This window comes from Lepus europaeus, chromosome 21 (assembly GCF_033115175.1).
Source record: "Lepus europaeus isolate LE1 chromosome 21, mLepTim1.pri, whole genome shotgun sequence".
Classification (NCBI taxonomy): domain Eukaryota; kingdom Metazoa; phylum Chordata; class Mammalia; order Lagomorpha; family Leporidae; genus Lepus; species Lepus europaeus.
Genome location: NC_084847.1, coordinates 1,598,746 through 1,620,922, shown reverse-complemented (window position 1 = coordinate 1,620,922; position 22,177 = coordinate 1,598,746). Strand labels below are relative to the sequence as shown.

The window sequence follows — 22,177 nt, the reverse complement described above, 5'->3', positions numbered from 1 at the left end:
GCCATTAGCAGAGATCTGGATGGGAGGGTGGGGTGGACAAGCTGGAACTCGAACCAGCACCCACATGGAATGCTGGCGTCACAGGCAGCAGTTTTACCCACTAGGCCACAATGTCGGCCCTGGGTACTGCATTTCTAAAAAAGATCTCGGGCAGCACTGGGGCTGCTGGTACACAAGTCACACTGTGAAATGTGAGGCCAGGTGGCCTTGAAGCCCCTGCAAGAATGAGATCTTGGTTTGTCTGTTGCCCACCAAGAGCTTTGCCTCTTGTTCTATCTTTTGAGCTTCAGGTTACAAACCAATGCTACACATCTCAGGATGGATTCCAAAGTTGTAGCAAATATTCTCCTGAGCACAACCTTATCCAACAAATTCTGCAATGTCCAAATGGAAGAGACAAAGCTCCTCTTCCTATTTTATCAGACATTACATTGTTAGTTAACTGTGCATAAAATTTAACAAGCATTTACAAGGAAAACATCTGTGAAAAACTACTACCCAAATCAGGGACCCCAAAACCCAAATGTGCACATCCCGATTGTAATCCCACCCCTACACTGATGTCCATGGCTGTACATACTCGGGTTCTGCCTTTAAAAAAAAAAAATGGTTTATTTTTGAAAGGCAGAGAAAGAGAGACACACAGAGAGAAACATTTTCCATCTAAATGATTGCAGCCAGGTCTGGGCCAGGAACAGCCAGGAACTCCATCATCCTGGTCTCCCACGTGCATGCAGGGGTCCAAGGACTTGAGCCGTCTTCTGCTGCCTTCCCAGGTGCAGTAACAGGAAGCTGAATCAGAGACAGGGCAGCTGGGACTTTAACAAGCAATTGGAAGTAGATGCTGGTATCACTGTGCCATAACATGGTCCCGAGATTTGCCTTTTTAGCCAATCTGATAGTTTTTTTTTTAATTGGCAAGTTTAAATTATCCACATTTAATTTAATTATTGATCATAATGAATCTACCAGCATGTCAGCTCTTCTCTATTTGTTCCAAGTGGTTCTTTCTCATTTCTTCCTTTTCTGCCTTTCCTTGTATTAATGGAGAACTTTTTATGATTCCATTTAAAAAAATATTTATTTGTGAAGCAGAGTAACAGGAAGAAAGAGAAAAACTAAGAGCACGAGAGAGACACAAAGAGATAAGAGAGAGAGAGAGAGAGATCTTCCATTCACTGGCTTACTTTTCAAATGCCCACAATAGCCTGGGCTAAGCCAGGCTGAAGACAGGAGCCAGGAACTCTGCCAGGTCTTCCACATGGGCGGCAGGGACCTACGCGCTGAGCAGCACCTGCTGTCCCCGGTGTCTGCATTCTCAGCTCAAACGCTGGGGCTGGGACTCAGGTACTGCCGTCTGCAGTGCCCAAGCGGTGTCCCAACTGCTGTGCCAAACGCACGCTCCTTCCTAGGCCACCTTTAACAGTTCCTGTTCCTGCAGGCATTTTCGCGTTTGTCCTTTAACAAAACATAAGGGGTGAGCGCTGTGGTGCAGTGGGTTAAGCCACTGCTTGGGATTCCTGCATCCCATAGGAGATTACTGGTTCCACTGGCTACTCACTACTACTTTTTTTTTTTTTTAAGATTTATTAATTTGAAAGAGTTACAGAGAGAAAGGGAGGGACAGAGAGGAGATATCTCCTATTTGCTGGTTCATTTTCCATATGGCCACAATGGCCCACGCTGGGCCAGGCTAAAGCCAGGAGCCAGCAGCTTCTTATGGGTCTTCCACTTGGGTATCAGGGGCCCAAGTATTTGGGCCATCTTCCACTGCTTTTCCCAGGCCACAAGCAGGGAGCTGGATCAGAAGTGGAGCAGCTAGGACTTTAACTGGCACCCAGCTGGGATGCTGGCCTTGTAGGCGGCGGCTTTGCAAGCTACAGCACAATACTAGCTCCACTCCACCTTTTTTTTCTTGAGATTTATTTATTTACTTGAAAGGCAGAGTAATAGAGAGAGGGAGAAACACAAAGATCTTAAATCTGGTAGTTCACTCCCCAGATGACCACATCAGCCAGAGCTGGGTGGATCCAAAGCCAGGAGTCAGGAGCTTCATCTGGGTCTCCCATGTGGGTGCAGGGGCTCGAGCACCTTGGCCATCTTCCACTGTTTTCCCAGGTAAATTAGAAGGGAGCTGGATGCCCTGAACCCACGTGAGAGACCCAGAAGAAGATCCTGGCTCCTGGCTTAGGATCGGTGCAGCTCAGGCCATTGCAGCCAATTGGGGAGTGAACCACCAGATTAAAGATCTTGCTGTTTCTCCCTCTCTCTCTGCCTCTCCTCTCTATGAGTTACTCTGACTTTCAAATAAATAAATCTTAAAAAAAAAAAAAAAGAAGAAGAAGAAGGGAGCTGGATGGGAAGTAGAGCAGCTGGTGCCCATATGGAATGCCAGTGCTGTAGGAAGTGGCTTTACCTGCTATACTATGGCACCAGGCACCCCCCTACACTCCACTTTTGATCTGGCTTCCTCCTGATGCATCCTGGGAAGGTAGCCAAGTGCCTGGATCCTTGTCACCCTCTTAGGAAACCCAGATGGAGTTTCTGGCACTTGTCTTCAGCCTGGCCCAGCCCTGGGTATTGCAGGCACCTGGAAAGTGAGCCAGCAGATAGGGTACCTCTCTCCTCCCACTCCGTGTTTGTGTGTGTGTGTGTGTGTTGCACTGCCTTTCAGGTAGATAAAAATAAAGAAAAAATTGGGGCTGATGTTGTGGCACAGTGGATTAAGCTGCTGCCTACAGTACCAGCATCTCATATCAGAGTGCAGGTTCAAGTCCCAGCTGCTCCACTTTCTCTTCGGCTTCCTCCTAATGCACCTAGCAAAGCAGCAGAGGATGCCCCAATGCCTGGGCCTCTGCCAGCCGAGTAGGGGATCCTGATGGAGTTCCTGGCTCCTGCCTTCAGCCTGGCCCTGCCTTGGCTGTTGTGGCCACTTGAGGAGATGACTAACAGATGAAAGATCAGTCTTTCTCTCTTTCTCTGTTGCTCTGCCTTTCAAACAAATGAATCTTAAAAAAACAATTAAAAATATAATCAGTATTGTCATTTTAGCATGTGTGTTCTGTTAATTAAGAAATGCAAAGCCTTTGTGAGTCTTTTCTATTTCTATTACTTCTGGTTCTCGTTTATGGAGTCTCATTCCCTCCCTTGTGGTCCTCATTTTTGGGGTCTCATTCCCTCCCGTCTGGTCCTCATTTCTGGGGTCTCATTCCCTGCCGTCTAGTTCTCATTTATGGGGTTCCATTTCCTCCCGTCTGGTCCTCATCTCTGGGGTCTCATTCCCTGCCGTCTGGTTTGTGTTTATGGGGTCTCATTCCCTCCCTTGTGGTCCTCATTTTTGGGGTCTCATTCCCTGCCGTCTAGTTCTCGTTTATGGGGTTCCATTCCCTCCCGTCTGGTCCTCATCTCTGGGGTCTCATTCCCTGCCGTCTGGTTCGTGTTTATGGGGTCTCATTCCCTCCTGTCTGGTCCTCATTTCTGGGGTCTCGTTCCCTCCTGTCTAGTTCTCATTTATAGGGTTCCATTCCCGCCTGTCTTTAATTACTTTTTCCCTGTGTTGCTTATTGCTCTTCCAAAGCCAGTTGTGGAGACCCTCACGGTATGGGATGAAAGCGCCTTCCTCCAGGAAGGACATCACTTCTTCCAGGCACCCAGGTGAGGGTGCCATCATTCCCCGACAACAGTGCTTAAAATCACTGGGGAGTGGGCGTGCAGTCTAGCTTTGAAGACACCCACATCCCTCATTAGAGTGTCTGGCTCCTGATCCAGTCTCCTGCTCATATGGAGACCCCAGGCAGGGGCGTGGCGAAGGCTCACATAGTTGGGAGACCTGGACTGAGTTACCAGCTCCTGGTTCTGGCTGTCATGGCATTTGGAGGAGAGATCCAGGAGTTGGAAACTCTGTCCACCTCTGTGCGTGTGTGTCTGCATCTCTCTGCCTCTCAAATAAAACAAAAAGAAAAACTAAATAAAGCTCCCTACACTCTTGCAACACCAACCCAGACACAACACTTCTGAAGAACTCACCTGTGACAACTTCTCAGGGGCAACTTTCCCTGAGGACCTCCGGCCTATGACTGGATGGTCTGTGGACACGGGGATGCACTTCCCTGTACAACCGTTGGCTGAACTATGGCAAAAGCCTATTTGCTGTCAACACCTTGAGACTGTCTCAGTTAAAAGCAGTCTAGCTTGAGGTGATGCCATTTCTTGGGTGGCTGATATCCAGTGACTGATGGAGGTGTAACAGCCTGGTCATATGAGCCCAGTTGGGACACTCAGACGGGCCCGGTGAGCTCTGTAATTGCCCAGGGCTGTCGGGACTGGACAGCAGCTCAACACCTCCCTCAACCCAGTCTTGCTTCCTTCCACGGGCAGTGTCTCAAGGCATTCCCTAATAAGCACCTTGCACACTAAAATCCACAGACAGGCTAACCCGTGATGGATGGATCTATTTCTGGGTCACATTTATCCTAAAGGCGTAGTCCTCTGGGGTCTGGAGTAATATGGAGAGGGTCTTTAACCACGTTTGTGCTGAAAGGCCATCAAATCAAAAGTGTAGTTTTACTGCCAGTCAATGACTCCAGAGAAAATGTGGCTCTGCTGCTTCGCTTACCTTTTGGAATCACCAAATTTCCCTGAGGTTTTGGCCTTTACTACCTCGTACTAACTCTGGTTTTCTAAAGGTGTGCTCCCAAGTGTTAAAAATTTATGTCATTCTTGTCATTATTTCCACATGAGGGATATCTGGGTTATCAAGACCCAGGAACTCCTGAGGAAGCACTCACAGCTTCAACCTCTCAGCAGAGCCTTGGTGGACACTTCCTTACCAGAAATCCAAGGTTCCTATTTATCCATTTTCTTTTTCTTTTCTTTTCTTTTCTTTCTTTTTTTTTTTTTAATGGACAGGCAGAGTGGATAGTGAGAGAGAGAGAGAGAGACAGAGAGAAAGGTCTTCCTTTTCCATTGGTTCACCCCACAATGGCCGCTGCGGCCGGCACACCGCGCTGATCCGAAGGCAGGAGCCAGGTGCTTCCTCCTGGTCTCCCATGGGGTGCAGGGCCAAGCACTTGGGCCATCCTCCACTGCCTTCCCGGGCCACAGCAGAGAGCTGGCCTGGAAGAGGAGCAACCGGGACAGAATCCGGCGCCCCAACTGGGACTAGAGCCCTGGGTGCCGGCGGTGCAGGCGGAGGATTAGCCTATTGCGCCGCGGCGCTGGCCCATTCATTTTCTGAACAGTGATGCCTGTCTCAGCCCTGGCAGTCGTAGGCATTTGGAGAGTGTACCAGCAGATGGGAGAGCTAACTCTTCAAGCAAGTAAAAAGTAAATTTCTTAAAATTTCTTCTCATAATTACACAGGCATATGATTTCTTAGTTCTTTAATATACTTGAGTTTTTCTCCCCACCTACTCTGCGTTTCTTCAGTGTCTCTACCCAGTACCTATCAGATTTGCAAGTCTTTTGCGAAAGCTCAGAATGCAGAGTGAAATGTGCCAGTCATGTTTATCTGGTGTCTGCTTCAACTGGGGCAAAGCACCCAGAAGCTTAGAGAGTTGGGGAAGATAAACAAGCTAAGTCTCACCTTCCGCTTCTAACACGGAGATGAATCGGACCCCCAGTGCCATGGCGACATTCGACAGGAGACAGAAGAGGATCTTCTGGAGGCGGCTCCTCTGCTGGTAGTTGAAAGTGAGGTACAGGTACGGGAGGTAGGTGAGGAAGAAGAAGATGCCTCCCACAGCGGTTCCAACATGGGCTGCGAGGCCGGGGAATGAAAAGTTTTGTCAACAGTGAACCAGCAACGACAAACCCCCCTTTCCCTGCCACAGTAAGCAAAATGTCTCTGCATTTGTCTCAGATTTTCACAAAGGAAGAGAGCTTTTAAGAATTTCCGATAGGGGCTACCGCTGTGGTGCAGCATTTGTTAAGCTGCTGCCTGTGCCGCCCACATTCCGTACTGCAGCTCCTGTGTGAGTCTGGCTCCCCCATCTGATTCACTGGGAAGGCAGAAGACGACCCAAGTATGTGGGCCCCTGCCACTCCCGTGGAGACCTGCATGGAGCTCCTGGCTTCAGCCTGGCCCAGACCTGGCTGTTGTAGTCACTTGAGAAGTGAACCAGCAGACCAAAAATCTTTCTCTTTCCCTCTCTTTGTGTGTATGTCTGTCTGTCTTTCAAGTAAATAAACAACCTTTTACTAGAGGGTACTTAAAAAGGTTGTGGAAAATGGAATGAAAAGTTTATTTTGGGGGCTGGCGCTGTGGCGCAGCGGGTTAACGCCCTGGCCTGAAGGGCCGGCATCCCATATGGGAGCTGGTTCAAGACCCGGATGCTCCACTTCCTATCCAGCTCTCTGCTATGGCCTGGGATAGCAGTAGAAGATGACCCAAGTCCTTGGGCCCCTGCACCCATGTGGGAAACCCAGAAGAAGCTCCTGGTCCCTGGCTTCAGATCAGCACAGCTCCGGCCGTTGTGGCCAATTAGGGAGTGAAGCATCAGATGGAAGACCGACCTCTCTGCCTCTCCTCTCTCTATGCAACTCTGACTTTCAAATAAAAATAAATAAATATTTTAAAAAAGAAAAGTTTATTTTGGTGCAAATATTTTTTGAAATCCACACATGGGGCCATCGCCATGGCACAGTAAGTTAATCCTCTGCCTTCAGTGCTGGCATCCCATATGGGCACCGGTTCTAGTTCCGGCTGTTCCTCTTCCAATCCAGCTCTCTGCTGTGGCCTGAGAAAGCAGTAGAAGATGGCCCAGGTCCTTGGGCCTCTGCACCTGCATGGGAGACCAGGAAGAAGCACCTGGCTCTTGGCTCCGGATCGCGCAGCTCTGACCCTTGCAGCCATTGGGGAGTGAACCAACGGACAGAAGACCTTTCTGTCTCTCCCTCTCATTGTCTATAACTCTACCTCTCAAATACATAAATAAAAATCTTTAGAAATCCACACACAGTTTTCCCATAATACTCATTCCTAGGAACTTTTTGAAGATCGTTTCTAGTTGCAGTCTTACTAGTCAAAGATAAAGAACATGCTGGCACGTAAAAAAAGAAATGGATCCTCACATAAAGGCACAAACACCTGTCTAAAATCTCCTCTCTCTGAATCTGTATGAACGTTTTCTTCAGAAGAGCGGTGGGCTTATGTAGCATCCATTAAGCACTGCCGGGCCCTGAGGCAAGCCCTTCACAGACATCACTTCCTTTCCCCTTCCTAATCTCCATCCTGCATCTGAGCCAGGCTGGATACACCTGCTCAGCATGGGGCCAGCAGGTTAGGTGACACTGGCATCCCGAGTCCCAGCTGCTCGGCTACACATCTAGCTCCCCGATAAGGTGCCAGGGAAAGCAGCACAAGATGGCCCACGTACTTGGATCCATGTCACTCACATGGGAAACCCCATAGAGCTCCTGGCTCCTGGTTTTGGTTTGGTTCAGCCCTGACTGTTGCAGCCACTTGGGGAGTGAACCAACTCACAAAGCTTGGTAACTATGGTCAAGGAATCAAGGTGTGCCAGGTCCCACACATAGTGGCTTTAGATTTGGAGATAAGGTCAATGTTACTGAAGTCTGGAAACCAAACTCAAGCTTGCAAATATTTAACTTCTAAGAAGTTAAAATAACAATGAAACTGTGAGGACTGGGTATGTAAAAGAGGGAGCCTCAGGTAGGCATGAGACAGCCCACGGCTGAACCTTTCCACATGCACCATGGCCTATTCTTCCATAGTTTCTCTGAACTTGCGTTTCTTCTTTTGTAAAAGTTTATAGTAATCACTAATCTCTAGTAAGCTCTTACTGTTTTCAGTGTTGTACATGGGATATCTCTTTTAATCTTCATAACTAAGTTCTGAGGTAAGTGCTATCACTCTCACAATTTCACAGACGGGGGATGAACACAGACTAGAGGCAGGGACCACACTGGACACAAGCTCAGCACTTAGAAGCCTCAGTGAGGAAGGGGCAAAGGCCACTGGCCACTTGAGGAGCAGGAGGTTTCAAACAGTTACTTCAGAGAGACAAGGGGCAGAGTATTGAGGGGATGTGCCTGGACCCTAAGGCAAGCTCAGGGCACTCACTCGAGGATTAGGGACCCAGATGAAGAGATCAGTGGCACAACAGGAGTTTTCCCCAAGTCATGTTTTCTGCTGCTTCGGTACAGGTGCAGAGGCTGCAAGCAGCTGAGTTTCACCAGGCTAAGGTTTTGCAATAAAAGGTCAATGGACAGCTGGTGAGTGTAAGTGGAAGGATTATTACTGAAACAGACGATGGACTCAGCTGCGTAAAGAAGCAAGGCAGGAGCAGGCATTGTGGTACAGGGTGTTAGGCTCCTACTTAGGTGCCCACATCCCGTATCAGCATGCTGGTTCAAGTCCCAGCCATTCCACTTCCTTTTTGTTTGTTTGTTTGTTTGTTTTTAGATTTATTTATTTATTTGAAAGGCAGAGTTACAGAGAGGCAGAGAGAAAGAGAGAGAGGTCTTCCATCTGCTGGTTCTTTCCCCACATAGCTGCAATGGCCAGAGCTGCGCTGATACGAAGCCAGGAGCCAGGGGCTTCTTCCTGGTCTTCCATGTAGATAGAGGGGCCCAAGGACTTGGGCCATCCTCTATTGCTTTCCCAGGCCACAGCAGAGAGCTGGATCGGAAGCGGAGCAGCTGGGACTTGAACTGGCGTCCATACGGGATGCTGGCACTGCAGGCGGTGGCTTTACCCTCTACGTCACATCACCAGCCTCCACTCCACTTCTGATGCAGCTTCCTGCTCATGCATCTGGGAAGGCAGATGATGGTTTAAGTACTTGGGTTCCTGCCATTCATGAGGGAGACCCATATGGAGTCCCTGGCTCCTGGCTTCAGCCTGGTTCTACCTGGCTTTTGCAGGCATATGGGGAGTGAACTAGGGGATGGAGGATCTCTCTCTATCGCTCTGTCTTTCAGATTGATAAACAAGGGGCTGGCACTGTGGCAGAGCGGGTTAGTGGCAGTCTGAATGCTGGCACACCATATGAGTATCGGTTGGAGACCTAGCTGTTCTGCGTACAACCCAGCTCCCTGCTAATGCTCACAGGAAAGCAACAGAAGATGGCCCAAGTACCTGGGTCCCTGCAACCCGTGTGGGAGATCCAGATGGAATTCCTGGCTCCTACCATCAGCCAGACCCAATCCTGACCACCATGGCCATTTGAGGAGTGAACCCATAGATGGAAGATATCTTTCTGACTCCCCCTTTCTCTGTCATTCTGCCTTTCAAATAAATAAGATTTTTTTTCCAAAAAAAGGTGAAGGCCTTTTTTTTTTTTAATTAAGTTAGAGTTACACAGAGAGAGGAGAGGCAGAGAGAGAGAGAGAAAGAGAGAGAGAGAGGTCTTCCATCTGATGGTTCACTCCCCAAATGGCCACAACAGCCGGAGCTGGACCAATCTGAAGCCAGAAGCCAGGAGCCAGAAGCTTCTCCCAGGTCTCTCATGCAGGTACAGGGGCCGAGGAACTTGGGCCATCTTTTACTGCTTTCCCAGGACAAAGCAGAGAACTGGATCAGAAAAGGAGCAGCCGGGACTAGAACTGGCTATATGGATGGAACTGGCATATGGACGAGATGTCAGCACTGCAGGTGGAGACTTTACCTGCTATGCCACAGTGCTCGTTCCAGTTTCAATTTTTTTTTAAGATTTATTTTATTTATTTGAAGGGCACAGTTTGAGAGAGAGAGAGAGAGAGAGAAGGTCTTCCACCGGCTGATTCATTTCCCAAATGGCCGCAATGGCCAGAACTGGGCCATGCTAAGCCAGGAGCCAGGAACCAGGAGCATCTTCCAGGTCTCCCAAGTGGGTGCAGGGGCCCAAGGACTTGGGCCATCCTCTGTGCTTGCCCAAGCACATTAGCAGATATCTGGATTGGAAGTGGAGCAGCGGTACTCGAACCAGTGCTCATATGGAATGCCAGCATCACATCACAGGTGATGGCTTTACCCGCTACACCAACACTGGCCCCTAGTTTTACTCGTACAATTAGGCTACGGATCCATCTTCAGTTAATTTTTGTGCATGGTGAGGCCAGCATTGTGGTGCAGTAGGTTAAGCTACCACCTGCAATGCCAGTGTCCCATATGAGTGCCAGTTTGAGTCTAAGCTGCTCCGCTTCCAATCCAGCTCCTTGCTAATGCACCTGGGGAAGCAGTGGAAGATGGCCCCAGTGCTTGGGTCCCTACACGGAGGATACAGTGCTTGCCACCTCCATGGGAGACAGCAATGGAGTTCCTGGCTGTGGTCTGGCCCGCTCTCAGTTGTTGCAGCCATTTGCAGAATGAACCGAGGATGGAGGATCTTCTCCTCTCTGTATCTCTCTCTTTCAAACTCTGCCTTTCAAATAAATGTATCTTTTTTAAAAAGCTTTTGTTCAGGCAGTAGAGTCCAATCTTAGTCTTTCAGAGTGGCTATCCGTTTGTCCCAGCACCACTTGTTGAAGAGACTATTCTCACTCTTGCCAAACATCACTTGGTCTCCCAGTCTGAGTTTGCTTCTGAAACCTCAATTCCATTCCTTTAGTCTATACATCTATCCTATGGCAAAATAATACTTTCTTGATCCCTGTAACTTTGCAGTGAGCTTGAAATCAGGAAATGTGAATCCTACAGTTTTGTTACTTTTCAATATTGTTTTGGTTTTTAAGGTCCCTTGCAATTCCACATGAATTTTAGGATCAGCTTGTCCGTTTCTGGGGGGAACAAAAGAAATGCTGCTGAGATTTTAGTAGGGATTATATTTAACCCATATCAATTTCGTGGACTATTGTCCTCCTAACAATATTACGGCTTCTAATCCACGAGCACAAGATTGCTACTGATTCATGTCTTTGATCTTTTTCTTAAGATTTATTTATTTGAAAAACAGAGTTATAGGGAAACAGGAGTAAAAAGAGACAGACAGAGAGAGAGAGAGGGAGGGAGAGAGAAAGAGAGAGAGGAGAGAATCATCCATCTGTCGTTTCACTTACCAAATGGCCACAATGCCACGGCTGAGCCAGGTTGCAGCCAGAAGCCTAGAACTCCATCTGGGTCTCCCACGTGGATGACAGGGACCCAAGCACTTGAGCCACCATCCAATGCTTTCCCGGGAACATTGATAGGGAGCTGGATTAGAAGAGGTGCAGCCAGGACTGAAACCAGGGCTCTAACACGGGATGCCAACGTCACAGGCAGTGGCTTGACCCTCTGCGCCCCAGTGGTGCAGCTACTGGAAGTGGCCGCTGCTTTTCCAGCAGCAGCTGACAAGGCTCCGTGTTTATTTTTCCTTCACTCTATTAAGTGATGGATTCACATGGTGACTCACTCTTGCATTCCTGGAACAGATCCTATTTGCCATAATCCTTTTGTGTAGTCCTTTTGATATGCTGCTTAACTCAGCTTACTAGTATTTTGTTGAGGATTTTTCCATCTATATTCATTTGGAAAACTGACATGTAGTTTTATTGTGATGTCATTTCTAGCTTTGGTATCAAGTTAATGCTGACCATATATATTATCAATTAGGAATATTTGTTTTTATCTTCGCATTGCAAGGCTATTTTATTTATTCTGGATACAAGTCTCTTATATTATTTGCAAATGCTTTCTCCCAGTCTGTAGGGTATTTTCTTGATGGTACCTTCTTGATGGCACAAAACATTTTTAAAAAAGATTTATTTGAAAGTCAGAGTTACAGAGAAAAAGAGAGAGACATAGAAGAAAAAGATCTTCAATCTATTGGTTCACTCCCCAAATGCAGCCGGAGCTGGGCCAATCCAAAGCCAGGAGCCAGGAGCTTCTTCTGGATCTCCCACGTGGGTGCAGGAGCCCAAGCATATGGACCATCTTCCACTGCTTTCCCAGGCATATTAGCAGGAAGCTGGATCAGAAGAGCAGCCAGGACTTGAATGCCACACGGGATGCTGGCACCACAGGTGGTGGCTTTACCTGCTATGCCACAGGGCTGGCCCCAGCACAAAACTTTAATTTTCATGAAGTCTAATTTATCAATTTTCTGTTTTATCTTTTCTTTGTAATTTGGTATCTTTTCTAAGAAATCACTGTCTATCCCAAGAACATGAAGATTTTCTCCTACATTTTCTTTTGAATCCCATAGCTCAGTTCTTCAACTTAGGTTTATAACCCACATTGAGACGGTTCTGCGTACGAAGTGATGTAAATGCCCAGGCCCATTCTTTGGAATACAGAGATCCAGTTGCTCCAGCACAGTTGCTGAAGAGACACTGAGCTGCCTTGCCCAGCTGGCCACAGGGTTGGGCTGCATGATGTGGTTTTGCTGTCACTTGGCATTCCTCACTGCACTTGCTTTCCACTCTAGGTAACTGTGTTTCTGAACTCACTGGTCTTAGGCACTTGCTTTCCACTCTAGTTAACTGTGTTTCTGAACTCACTGGTCTTAGGCATTTGCTTTCTACTCTAGTTAACTGTGTTTCTGAACTCACTGGTCTTAGGCACTTGCTTTCCACTCTAGTTAACTGTGTGTCTGAACTCACTGGTCTTAGGCACTTGCTTTCCACTCTAGTTAACTGTGTTTCTGAACTCACTGGTCTTAGGCATTTGCTTTCCACTCTAGTTAACTGTGTTTCTGAACTCACTGGTCTTAGGCACTTGCTTTCCACTCTAGTTAACTGTGTGTCTGAACTCACTGGTCTTAGGCACTTGCTTTCCACTCTAGTTAACTGTGTGTCTGAACTCACTGGTCTTAGGCACTTGCTTTCCACTCTAGTTAACTGTGTGTCTGAACTCACTGGTCTTAGGCACTTGCTTTCCACTCTAGTTAACTGTGTGTCTGAACTCACTGGTCTTAGGCACTTGCTTTCCACTCTAGTTAACTGTGTTTCTGAACTCACTGGTCTTAGGCACTTGCTTTCCACTCTAGTTAACTGTGTTTCTGAACTCACTGGTCTTAGGCACTTGCTTTCCACTCTAGTTAACTGTGTGTCTGAACTCACTGGTCTTAGGCACTTGCTTTCCACTCTAGTTAACTGTGTGTCTGAACTCACTGGTCTTAGGCACTTGCTTTCCACTCTAGTTCACTGTGTGTCTGAACTCACTGGTCTTAGGCACTTGCTTTCCACTCTAGTTCACTGTGTGTCTGAACTCACTGGTCTTAGGCACTTGCTTTCCACTCTAGTTCACTGTGTGTCTGAACTCACTGGTCTTAGGCACTTGCTTTCCACTCTAGTTCACTGTGTGTCTGAACTCACTGGTCTTAGGCACTTGCTTTCCACTCTAGTTCACTGTGTGTCTGAACTCACTGGTCTTAGGCACTTGCTTTCCACTCTAGTTCACTGTGTGTCTGAACTCACTGGTCTTAGGCACTTGCTTTCCACTCTAGTTCACTGTGTGTCTGAACTCACTGGTCTTAGGCACTTGCTTTCCACTCTAGTTCACTGTGTGTCTGAACTCACTGGTCTTAGGCACTTGCTTTCCACTCTAGTTCACTGTGTGTCTGAACTCACTGGTCTTAGGCACTTGCTTTCCACTCTAGTTCACTGTGTGTCTGAACTCACTGGTCTTAGGCACTTGCTTTCCACTCTAGTTCACTGTGTGTCTGAACTCACTGGTCTTAGGCACTTGCTTTCCACTCTAGTTAACTGTGTGTCTGAACTCACTGGTCTTAGGCACTTGCTTTCCACTCTAGTTAACTGTGTGTCTGAACTCACTGGTCTTAGGCACTTGCTTTCCACTCTAGTTAACTGTGTGTCTGAACTCACTGGTCTTAGGCACTTGCTTTCCACTCTAGTTAACTGTGTGTCTGAACTCACTGGTCTTAGGCACTTGCTTTCCACTCTAGTTAACTGTGTGTCTGAACTCACTGGTCTTAGGCACTTGCTTTCCACTCTAGTTAACTGTGTGTCTGAACTCACTGGTCTTAGGCACTTGCTTTCCACTCTAGTTAACTGTGTGTCTGAACTCACTGGTCTTAGGCACTTGCTTTCCACTCTAGTTAACTGTGTGTCTGAACTCACTGGTCTTAGGCACTTGCTTTCCACTCTAGTTAACTGTGTGTCTGAACTCACTGGTCTTAGGCACTTGCTTTCCACTCTAGTTAACTGTGTGTCTGAACTCACTGGTCTTAGGCACTTGCTTTCCACTCTAGTTAACTGTGTGTCTGAACTCACTGGTCTTAGGCATTTGCTTTCCACTCTAGTTAACTGTGTTTCTGAACTCACTGGTCTTAGGCACTTGCTTTCCACTCTAGTTAACTGTGTGTCTGAACTCACTGGTCTTAGGCACTTGCTTTCCACTCTAGTTAACTGTGTGTCTGAACTCACTGGTCTTAGGCATTTGCTTTCCACTCTAGTTAACTGTGTTTCTGAACTCACTGGTCTTAGGCACTTGCTTTCCACTCTAGTTAACTGTGTTTCTGAACTCACTGGTCTTAGTTTTTTTCTATCCCCCCCCCCCCCCGGCTTATTTCTTACTTGTCCACAAGTTTAAGTTTTCAACCATCAGCATCCTTTAAGTCTTAGGACACAGGCACTCTAGGATGCTGCTCATGCTGCAAGCTCCCATCACAGCTCTCTGTATCTACACCACGCTCACCCTAACACTACAGAGGGGAAGGTGGGGTATAGATTTTGAAACAGAAGACAGCATTTTGGACCATCCAATTCTCAAAGAACCCACCTTCATCTTGGCTGAGACAATATTTGCCAGGGCCTACTTATTAGATCATGCTATTTGATATTAAAATATTCATAAATGTAAATGATAAGCTGACTACCTTCATTTATATCACACTTTGATTTCTTGAACCCTCCCCCCATTTTTTTGGGTTGTTCTCCATTAACGTTTTTGTCTATACTTCTCTAGGCTGACCCACAGCTCAGTTCTCCTGCACTCTTCCTATCATTTCTGTATCTTGAGAGTCATCAATTATTACAGCAATAGTTTCAGACATAACACACCTCCTGACAGGAACAAATTCCCAGGAATTCCTTTCCTCCTGTGGTGCCTGGAGGGCACCCTCGTGTTATAGCCCAGCTTCACAATCAAAACCAGAAAAACCATCTGCCCTGACTGTCTAACCCTTCCATTTCCTTACAAATTGAGACTTATTATTTACCTCCATTTGAAATTTTACTAAATCATCAAAGGAAGCATAAAAGCATAAGATTATTGAGATGTTCCCATAACCTCTTATTGGGGAATATAATTCTTCCGTTGCTGATATAATCACCAAAGTGGAAACGTGGCACTGGAGGAATAGTAACTAATGCTGTAGTTAATGGGAGCTACAACGCTGCCAGAAAGTCACAAACCCTTCCTGACAGAAAGTCAAATCAGGACTCACCTCTTTGGAAGAATGTGCTGACCATGAATGCAAAAAAAATCGTGGCAATGGCAAAACACATTAGAAAGACAAATATCAAAATAGGGTCACTGCTCGTGAACACCGCAACACCATTCACCTACAATCACAAATGACAAAAATTGTACACAGAAGGAATGAGGTGAAAGCATAAAGTATCTGAAAACAATGCGGAAAGTATTTTTTAAAATTCAAGATTATCGGCCGGCGCCGCGGCTCACTAGGCTAATCCTCCGCCTTGCGGCGCCGGCACACCGGGTTCTAGTCCCGGTCGGGGCACCGATCCTGTCCCGGTTGCCCCTCTTCCAGGCCAGCTCTCTGCTATGGCCAGGGAGTGCAGTGGAGGATGGCCCAAGTGCTTGGGCCCTGCACCCCATGGGAGACCAGGAGAAGCACCTGGCTCCTGCCATTGGTTCAGCGCAGTGCGCTGGCTGCAGCGCGCCTACCGCGGCGGCCATTGGAGGGTGAACCAATGGCAAAAGGAAGACCTTTCTCTCTGTCTCTCTCTCACTGTCCACTCTGCCTGTCAAAAATAAAATAAATAAATAAATAAAATAAATAAATAAATAAAATTCAAGATTATCACCGGCGCCATGGCTCAATAGGCTAATCCTCCGCCTTGCGGCGCCGGCACACCGGGTTCTAGTCCCGGTCAGGGCGCTGGATTCTGTCCCGGTTGCCCCTCTTCCAGTCCAGCTCTCTGCTGTGGCCAGGGAGTGCAGTGGAGGATGGCCCAAGTGCTTGGGCCCTGCACCCCATGGGAGACCAGGAGAAGCACCTGGCTCCTGGCTTCGGATCAGCGCAGTGCGCCGGCCGCGGTGTGCTGGCCGCAGCAGCCATTGGAGGGTGAACCAACGGCAAAGGAAGACCTTTCTCTCTGTCTCTCTCTCTCACTGTCCACTCTGCCTGTCAAAAAAAAAAATTCAAGATTATCTTAAACTAAATGATTTATACAGATTTTTAAGGCAAATCTTTAGTTTAGCATCTATTGCTATTTACATATTATGCTCTGTGCATGTATCTTTTTTGAAAAGCCTACGTTTGGATTTAATTTTTGAAACAATGTAAATTGTTTTTTAAAGTATTTATTTGTTTCTTTGAAAGGCAGACTGACACAGGGAGAAAGAGAGAGAGAGAAATCTATCTATCTTCCACCTGCTCGTTTACTCTCAAAATAGTCACAATAGCCAGGGCTGGGCCAAACCAAAGCCAGGAGATCAGAACTCCCTGGTCTCCCACGTGGGTGCAGGGACCCTAGCACTTGGGCCATGGCCCACTGCCTTCCCAGGCCACAGCGGGGAGCTGGAGTGGAAGCATTACCAGATGATCTCCAACCTGCACTCTGATATGGGATGGTAGCATTGTAAATGGAAGCCTAACCCACTGTGCCATGACATGGGTCCCTTGTTGTTTGCTTCTAAAAAGTGAGTTTATTCCATTTGTCATTATCGTTATTACAGATAATTTTGGTATCTCTTTTGATATGTCTTCTGGCCATTTCCTTTATTTTATATATTCTGTTACTTTTTGCTTTATTTTGTCCAAACTACCACAATATGGGTAATTTAGAAGATAATTTCCATATATCCAAATAGTGGGTTATAATTTAGTCATTAATTGAAAGCTGGCAATTTTAACACCAAATTCTATTAACAAAATAAACATAAAAAAATAACAAGGCTGTAGTATATCAGTCAGCTTTTCACTACCACAACAAAATATCAGAGAAAAGCTAACTTTATAAAGAGAAAAGGTTTATGCTTGCTCACACTTCTGGAGGTCCACAGTCCAAGATCATGTGGTTACACTGGTTGGGGTTATGGTTACATGTGGTTATCTGGTGAGGGAATTCTTGCCACGTGACAGAAGGGAGCACATGGGTTTATGTCTATGTGATCTCTTATGAAGCCACCAGAAATTAATCATGAACGCTCCACCCTGATGACCTAATTCAACTCAATCACCTCTCAAAGGCCCCACCTTTAGACACTACAACTGGATTAAGTTTCCATCCTCTTAGCACCATTAACAGGACACTCGGAGACCATACCTTTAACACATGGGCCTTTGGGAGACATTCAACATCCAATTATCCAGACCACAGCACATGACCATAAAACAATGTTCTTTTTTTTTTTTTTTTTTTTTTTAACAGGCAGAGTGGACAGTGAAAGAGAGACAGAGAAAGGTCTTCCTTTTGCCGTTGGTTCACCCTCCAATGGCCACCGTGGCCGGCACACCGTGCCGATCTGAAGTCAGCAGCCAGGTGACTCTCCTGGTCTCCCATGCAGGTGCAGGGCCCAAGCACTTAGGCCATCCTCCACTGCACTCCTGGGCCACAGCAGAGAGCTGGCCTGGAAGAGGGGCAACCGGAACAAAATCCGGCGCCCCGACCAGGACTAGAACCCGGTGTGCCGGTGCCGCAAGGCAGAGGATTAGCCTATTGAGCCACAGTGTCGGCCCAGTGTTCTTATTTTTTTACAACTATTTTCAAGTAATTGTGGGGTACAACATTTGTAATGTTCTCAAGTTTATGAAAAATACATGTTTGGGGCCAGTGTTGTAGCTTTACAGGTTAAGCCACCACCTGCAGTGCTGGCATCTCATACGGGCGCTGGTTCACGTCCCGGCTGCTCCACTTCTGATTTAGTTCCCTGATGATGTGCTTGGGAAAGCAAAGCAGCAGAAGATGGCTCAAGTCCTTGGGCTCCTGCCACCCACGTGGGAGACCCAAATGAAGCTCCCGGATCCTGGCCATTGTGGCCATTGGGGAAGTATACCAGCGGATGGAAGATTTCTATATCCCTCTCTCTCTTTTTTTTTTTTTTTAAAGATTTATTTATTTACTTGAAAGTCAGTTACACAGAGAGAAGGAGAAGCGCAGAGAGAGAGAGAGAGAGAGAGTCTTCCATCTGCTGGTTCACCCACGAATTGGCTGCAACAACTGGAGCTGCGCTGATCTGAAGCCAGGAGCCAGGAACCAGGAGCCAGGAGCTTCCTCCAGGTCTCCCACACAGGTACAGGGGCCCAAGGACTTGGGCCATCTTCTACTGCTTTCCCAGGCCATAGCAGAGAGCTGAATCAGAAGTGGAGCAGCCAGGACTCAAGCTGGCGCCCATTTGGGATGCTGGCACTGCAGGCAGCAACTTTACCCACTATGCCACAGTGCCGGCCCCATGAGATTTCTCTATCTCTATCCTTCCCTCTCTCTGTAACTCTGCCTTTCAAATAAAGAAAATAAATCGTAAAAAAAAAAAATACATCTTGACAATCTCCTGTAACACAATTACTGCACTCATATCCACTACTTGAAGACAAGTGAGCCAAAGGGAAGGTGATGCTTTCCCTGAACCTAAGGTCCTAAATGCGCAAATCCCCAGTCACCACCTCTCAGCCCGAGGTTTTCCATGTGGTCATCCATAACTGTGTTTCCATCATCTTTTGGATATCAGCACCTCCACCAAGACCATACCACATTTATTTTTCACCTACTCATAGCTTAGCACATCCTCAGGGACAAGAGACACGTACCTCTATGCAGAAGAGAATGGTCATGACAAAAACTGCAATGCAGACAGAGATGAAGAACATGATGAACCAAGCAACCCAGTGCAGCCAGTTGTCCAGTCCCATCATGCACATGTACTCCTAGAGGAGAAAAGAGGCTGACATTACAGTTCTAACGGGTCTGGCACACTGGGATGAAGAACTGCGTGAGAACACTAAAGAGAGATGGCTAGTAGAGGGCGATGGAGACTGAGCGAGTTACAGGAATGGCACAGGCCAGGGAGCCGCATTCAATGGTTTAGTTATGGCACAGGCAGGCTTTGTATTAAAATGATTCTTCTCCTGCAATCGCAGGTATACTGGTGGTTCATTCATTCATAGAAGGCCTACTGTAAGTGCACGACTCCAACGGTCCTGAGGGTAAACACCTGAACTCCTTATTGGGTCCTCACTTAAATTCTATTGATGGTTCTTGGGGGCTGGTGCTGTGGTGTAGCGGGTAAAGACCTGGAGGAAGCTCTTGGCTCCTGGCTTCAGATTGGCCGAGCTCCAGCCGTTGTGGCTAACTGGGGAGTGAACCAGCATATGGAAGCGCTCTCTCTCTCTCTCTGCCTCTCCTTCTCTCTGTGTGTAACTCTGACTTTCCAGTAGATAAATAAATCTTTTTTTTTTAAAGCATTCTTTAACCTACAGAACAGACTCAAGGACAAAATAGGAAACATGTGACCAATTCAATGACAAACAGCACATTTGATAACCACCATCTCTCTCCACCAGTTCATTCTTAAAATAATCTAACAAACAGGGAAAGTAAATCTATAGCCCGAGTCTGGAAACTAAAAGGGGAGTCCAGGAATACACCAGGAACTCCTCATTTCCCTGGGATTTTTCCAGTAGGTGCAGAGCCTCCCAGTTGGCCCCTGTCTCACTATCAACCAACATCACACGAATCCAGTGCATCCCCACCACTGATGGCCTCACAGGGCAACTTCTGCTGGTCCCTGCTCCTCACGACTGACTATCGGCACAGCACGCCAGGAGCCCGCTCTTCAGCCTCAGACGTCAGTGAGGGTACACAAGGTTCAGGGAGACAGCACCAGGCTACTTAAATAATAGTCACAAGAATCAACAAAAGGAGAAGAAAATTAAGGAGATTTTTTTTTTTTTTTGACAGGCAGAGGGGACAGTGAGAGAGAGACAGAGAGAAAGGTCTTCCTTTTGCCGTTGGTTCACCCTCCAATGGCCGCCGTGGTAGGCGCGCTGCAGCCGGCGCACCGCGCTGAACCAATGGCAGGAGCCAGGTGCTTCTCCTGGTCTCCCATGCGGGTGCAGGGCCCAAGCACTTGGGCCATCCTCCACTGCTCTCCCTGGCCACAGCAGAGAGCTGGCCTGGAAGAGGGGCAACCGGGAAGGAGATTTTTTAAAAGGAGAATGTGAAGAGAGAAATAACAGGACAAAGTAGACAAACAGAGGAGAGTGGAAAGTACAGTAAAATCAGATTTCAGGAGCAATTCAGCAAGATCAACCATTGTCTGAACTGTGTCCTCCCAAAGAACGCTTCCTGTCTGCCGTACAGCAGGAAGTGTGAGTTAGTGCGGGCTTTTATACCCTGCACACACTCAGTAGTGGTCACCCCACAAGCATTTTCTGGACACTTTCCCTGTGGAAGGCAGTGTACTAGCCATCCAGGAATGACCAGGCTGCACACTTCCAGTCTGGAAGCAAGGATTCACAGAGAAAGAACAGATGCAGCACCTCACTTGCAGGCAGGTTAAACTGAGAGAAGTCTGGAAAGTCACTGTGACACCAAGTGACCTCTGCTGTGGGTGCATTTCTACTCTGGTGATTTTCCCATTAGCAGCATCCACACAGACCTGCCCAGGACGGGATCTGTGGGCAGGAGACTGAGTTACCTTCAGTTTCTTCTCTTTCTCCAGAGAAATGGAGTTGATGATAATGAGCTCCACGCAGATGAAGCTGAGCATGAGCAGCAACGGAAACTCATTCTGAAGCACCAGGAAGAACCGGTCTTGTATGAAGGGCCCATGCGGGAATCGCTTCAGAAGCACACTGAGCCTGCCAAACATGTCGGCTGCCGTGTTGTGAGCGTGATGCCACATGACGGCTTTGTCCACAGCATGCTGGATGGCCAGAAAGCCTTCTCTATTGTATCCTGTAAGAGAACAGTGCATATCAAGCATAAGAAATTTAAAAAGACTGAGGGCACAAAGCAACTGACACCTCAGATGGATCACGGCTAGTCATTCAGAGAGACAGACAAGGCAGCAGTAGGAAAGGCGTCTCTACAGACCACATGCTAACGCCCGAGAAGTCACAACACAGACGCCTGGAGTTGAGGGGATGACACCTGTGATCAGAACGTAGGGCAAAGGAGTCCGGGCAGCCACAACAAGGGATCGCGATGCAAGAATTTTCCTTGGGGCCACATCATCTTCCCTTAGTGCCCAGGCTTTGGGGAAAGGGTGCTTGTTCTATAGTTTTGATCATCCAGCATGTACAAGAGAGTTACACTCAAAGCAGTTGGCAGACGCAGCCACCCTGGCCTTCTGTGACCTGTTTCAGGGTCACTGCTGCTGCTGTGATCCAAGCCTGTCACAAGCAACTCTCATTTCAACACAGTGTAGTGGGTATGCTGGGGCCAGCTTTTCAGAAAGACAAAGATTCCTGTTTTGGGGTTTTCTGAGACATTGACCCCAGCACCAAGCGGGATGGCCAGTCCCCCGCGTGAGGCACACCAGGCCTGGAGCAGAGGACTGTGTTCTTCCGATAGCCTAGATCCCAGCAGACCCCCATGCTGCCAAGACAGAAAAGGGAGGAACAAACTGCTGGTAACACTCCGGAAACTTGCACTTTCTTGATTTTGTGTAGCACTTGAATCGCAGAACTGCTGAATCCTTTCGAGCAGCACATGGGGCTGGAAGCATTTGGATTCAGATTCCCTCTGGATATGCAGGCAGGCCCAAGGCCTCAAGCCACTGTGTGGCCATGCTCCAATGGCATCCATGTTATCAATTTGTTTTTCTAGGAACACTTAGTTCCCTGGAGGGCATCACCTTAAATCCCTCACATGGAGAGCCACCAAAAACCTAGACTGAGTTGGAGGGCACGAGGCCTCCATGAGAGGATGGGCACACAGACATTCTTCAGGACATGGCACTCACTGTGAAGGGCAGAGAATAAACTGACCTTGGTGCTGCCCCTCTACATCTCCAGAAGCCAGAGGTGGCCAGAGGTGAGAGTTGAGGGCAGCAATAATGCAGGGAGCATGCTCAGGGAACACATTTAGGTGTCTGCTCTGTTAG

The 22,177-nt window shown here is 47.6% G+C and overlaps 2 protein-coding genes across 2 annotated transcripts in view; one reads left to right on the top strand and one right to left on the bottom strand.

Moving 5' to 3' along the window:
- RNPS1 (RNA binding protein with serine rich domain 1) overlaps positions 1–22,177 on the top strand; it is a 426,882-nt gene that overhangs the window by 328,781 nt on the left and 75,924 nt on the right. The window lies entirely within an intron of this gene.
- Positions 1–22,177, bottom strand: part of LOC133751046 (ATP-binding cassette sub-family A member 17-like) — an 86,632-nt gene that overhangs the window by 55,691 nt on the left and 8,764 nt on the right. The window contains exons 6-9 of the mRNA XM_062180923.1: positions 20,768–21,027; positions 18,879–18,995; positions 15,330–15,447; positions 5,585–5,758 (exon numbers count right to left, since the gene is read on the bottom strand). Coding sequence (XP_062036907.1) covers positions 5,585–5,758; positions 15,330–15,447; positions 18,879–18,995; positions 20,768–21,027 — 669 coding nt within the window. The remainder of the gene's footprint in view (positions 1–5,584; positions 5,759–15,329; positions 15,448–18,878; positions 18,996–20,767; positions 21,028–22,177) is intronic.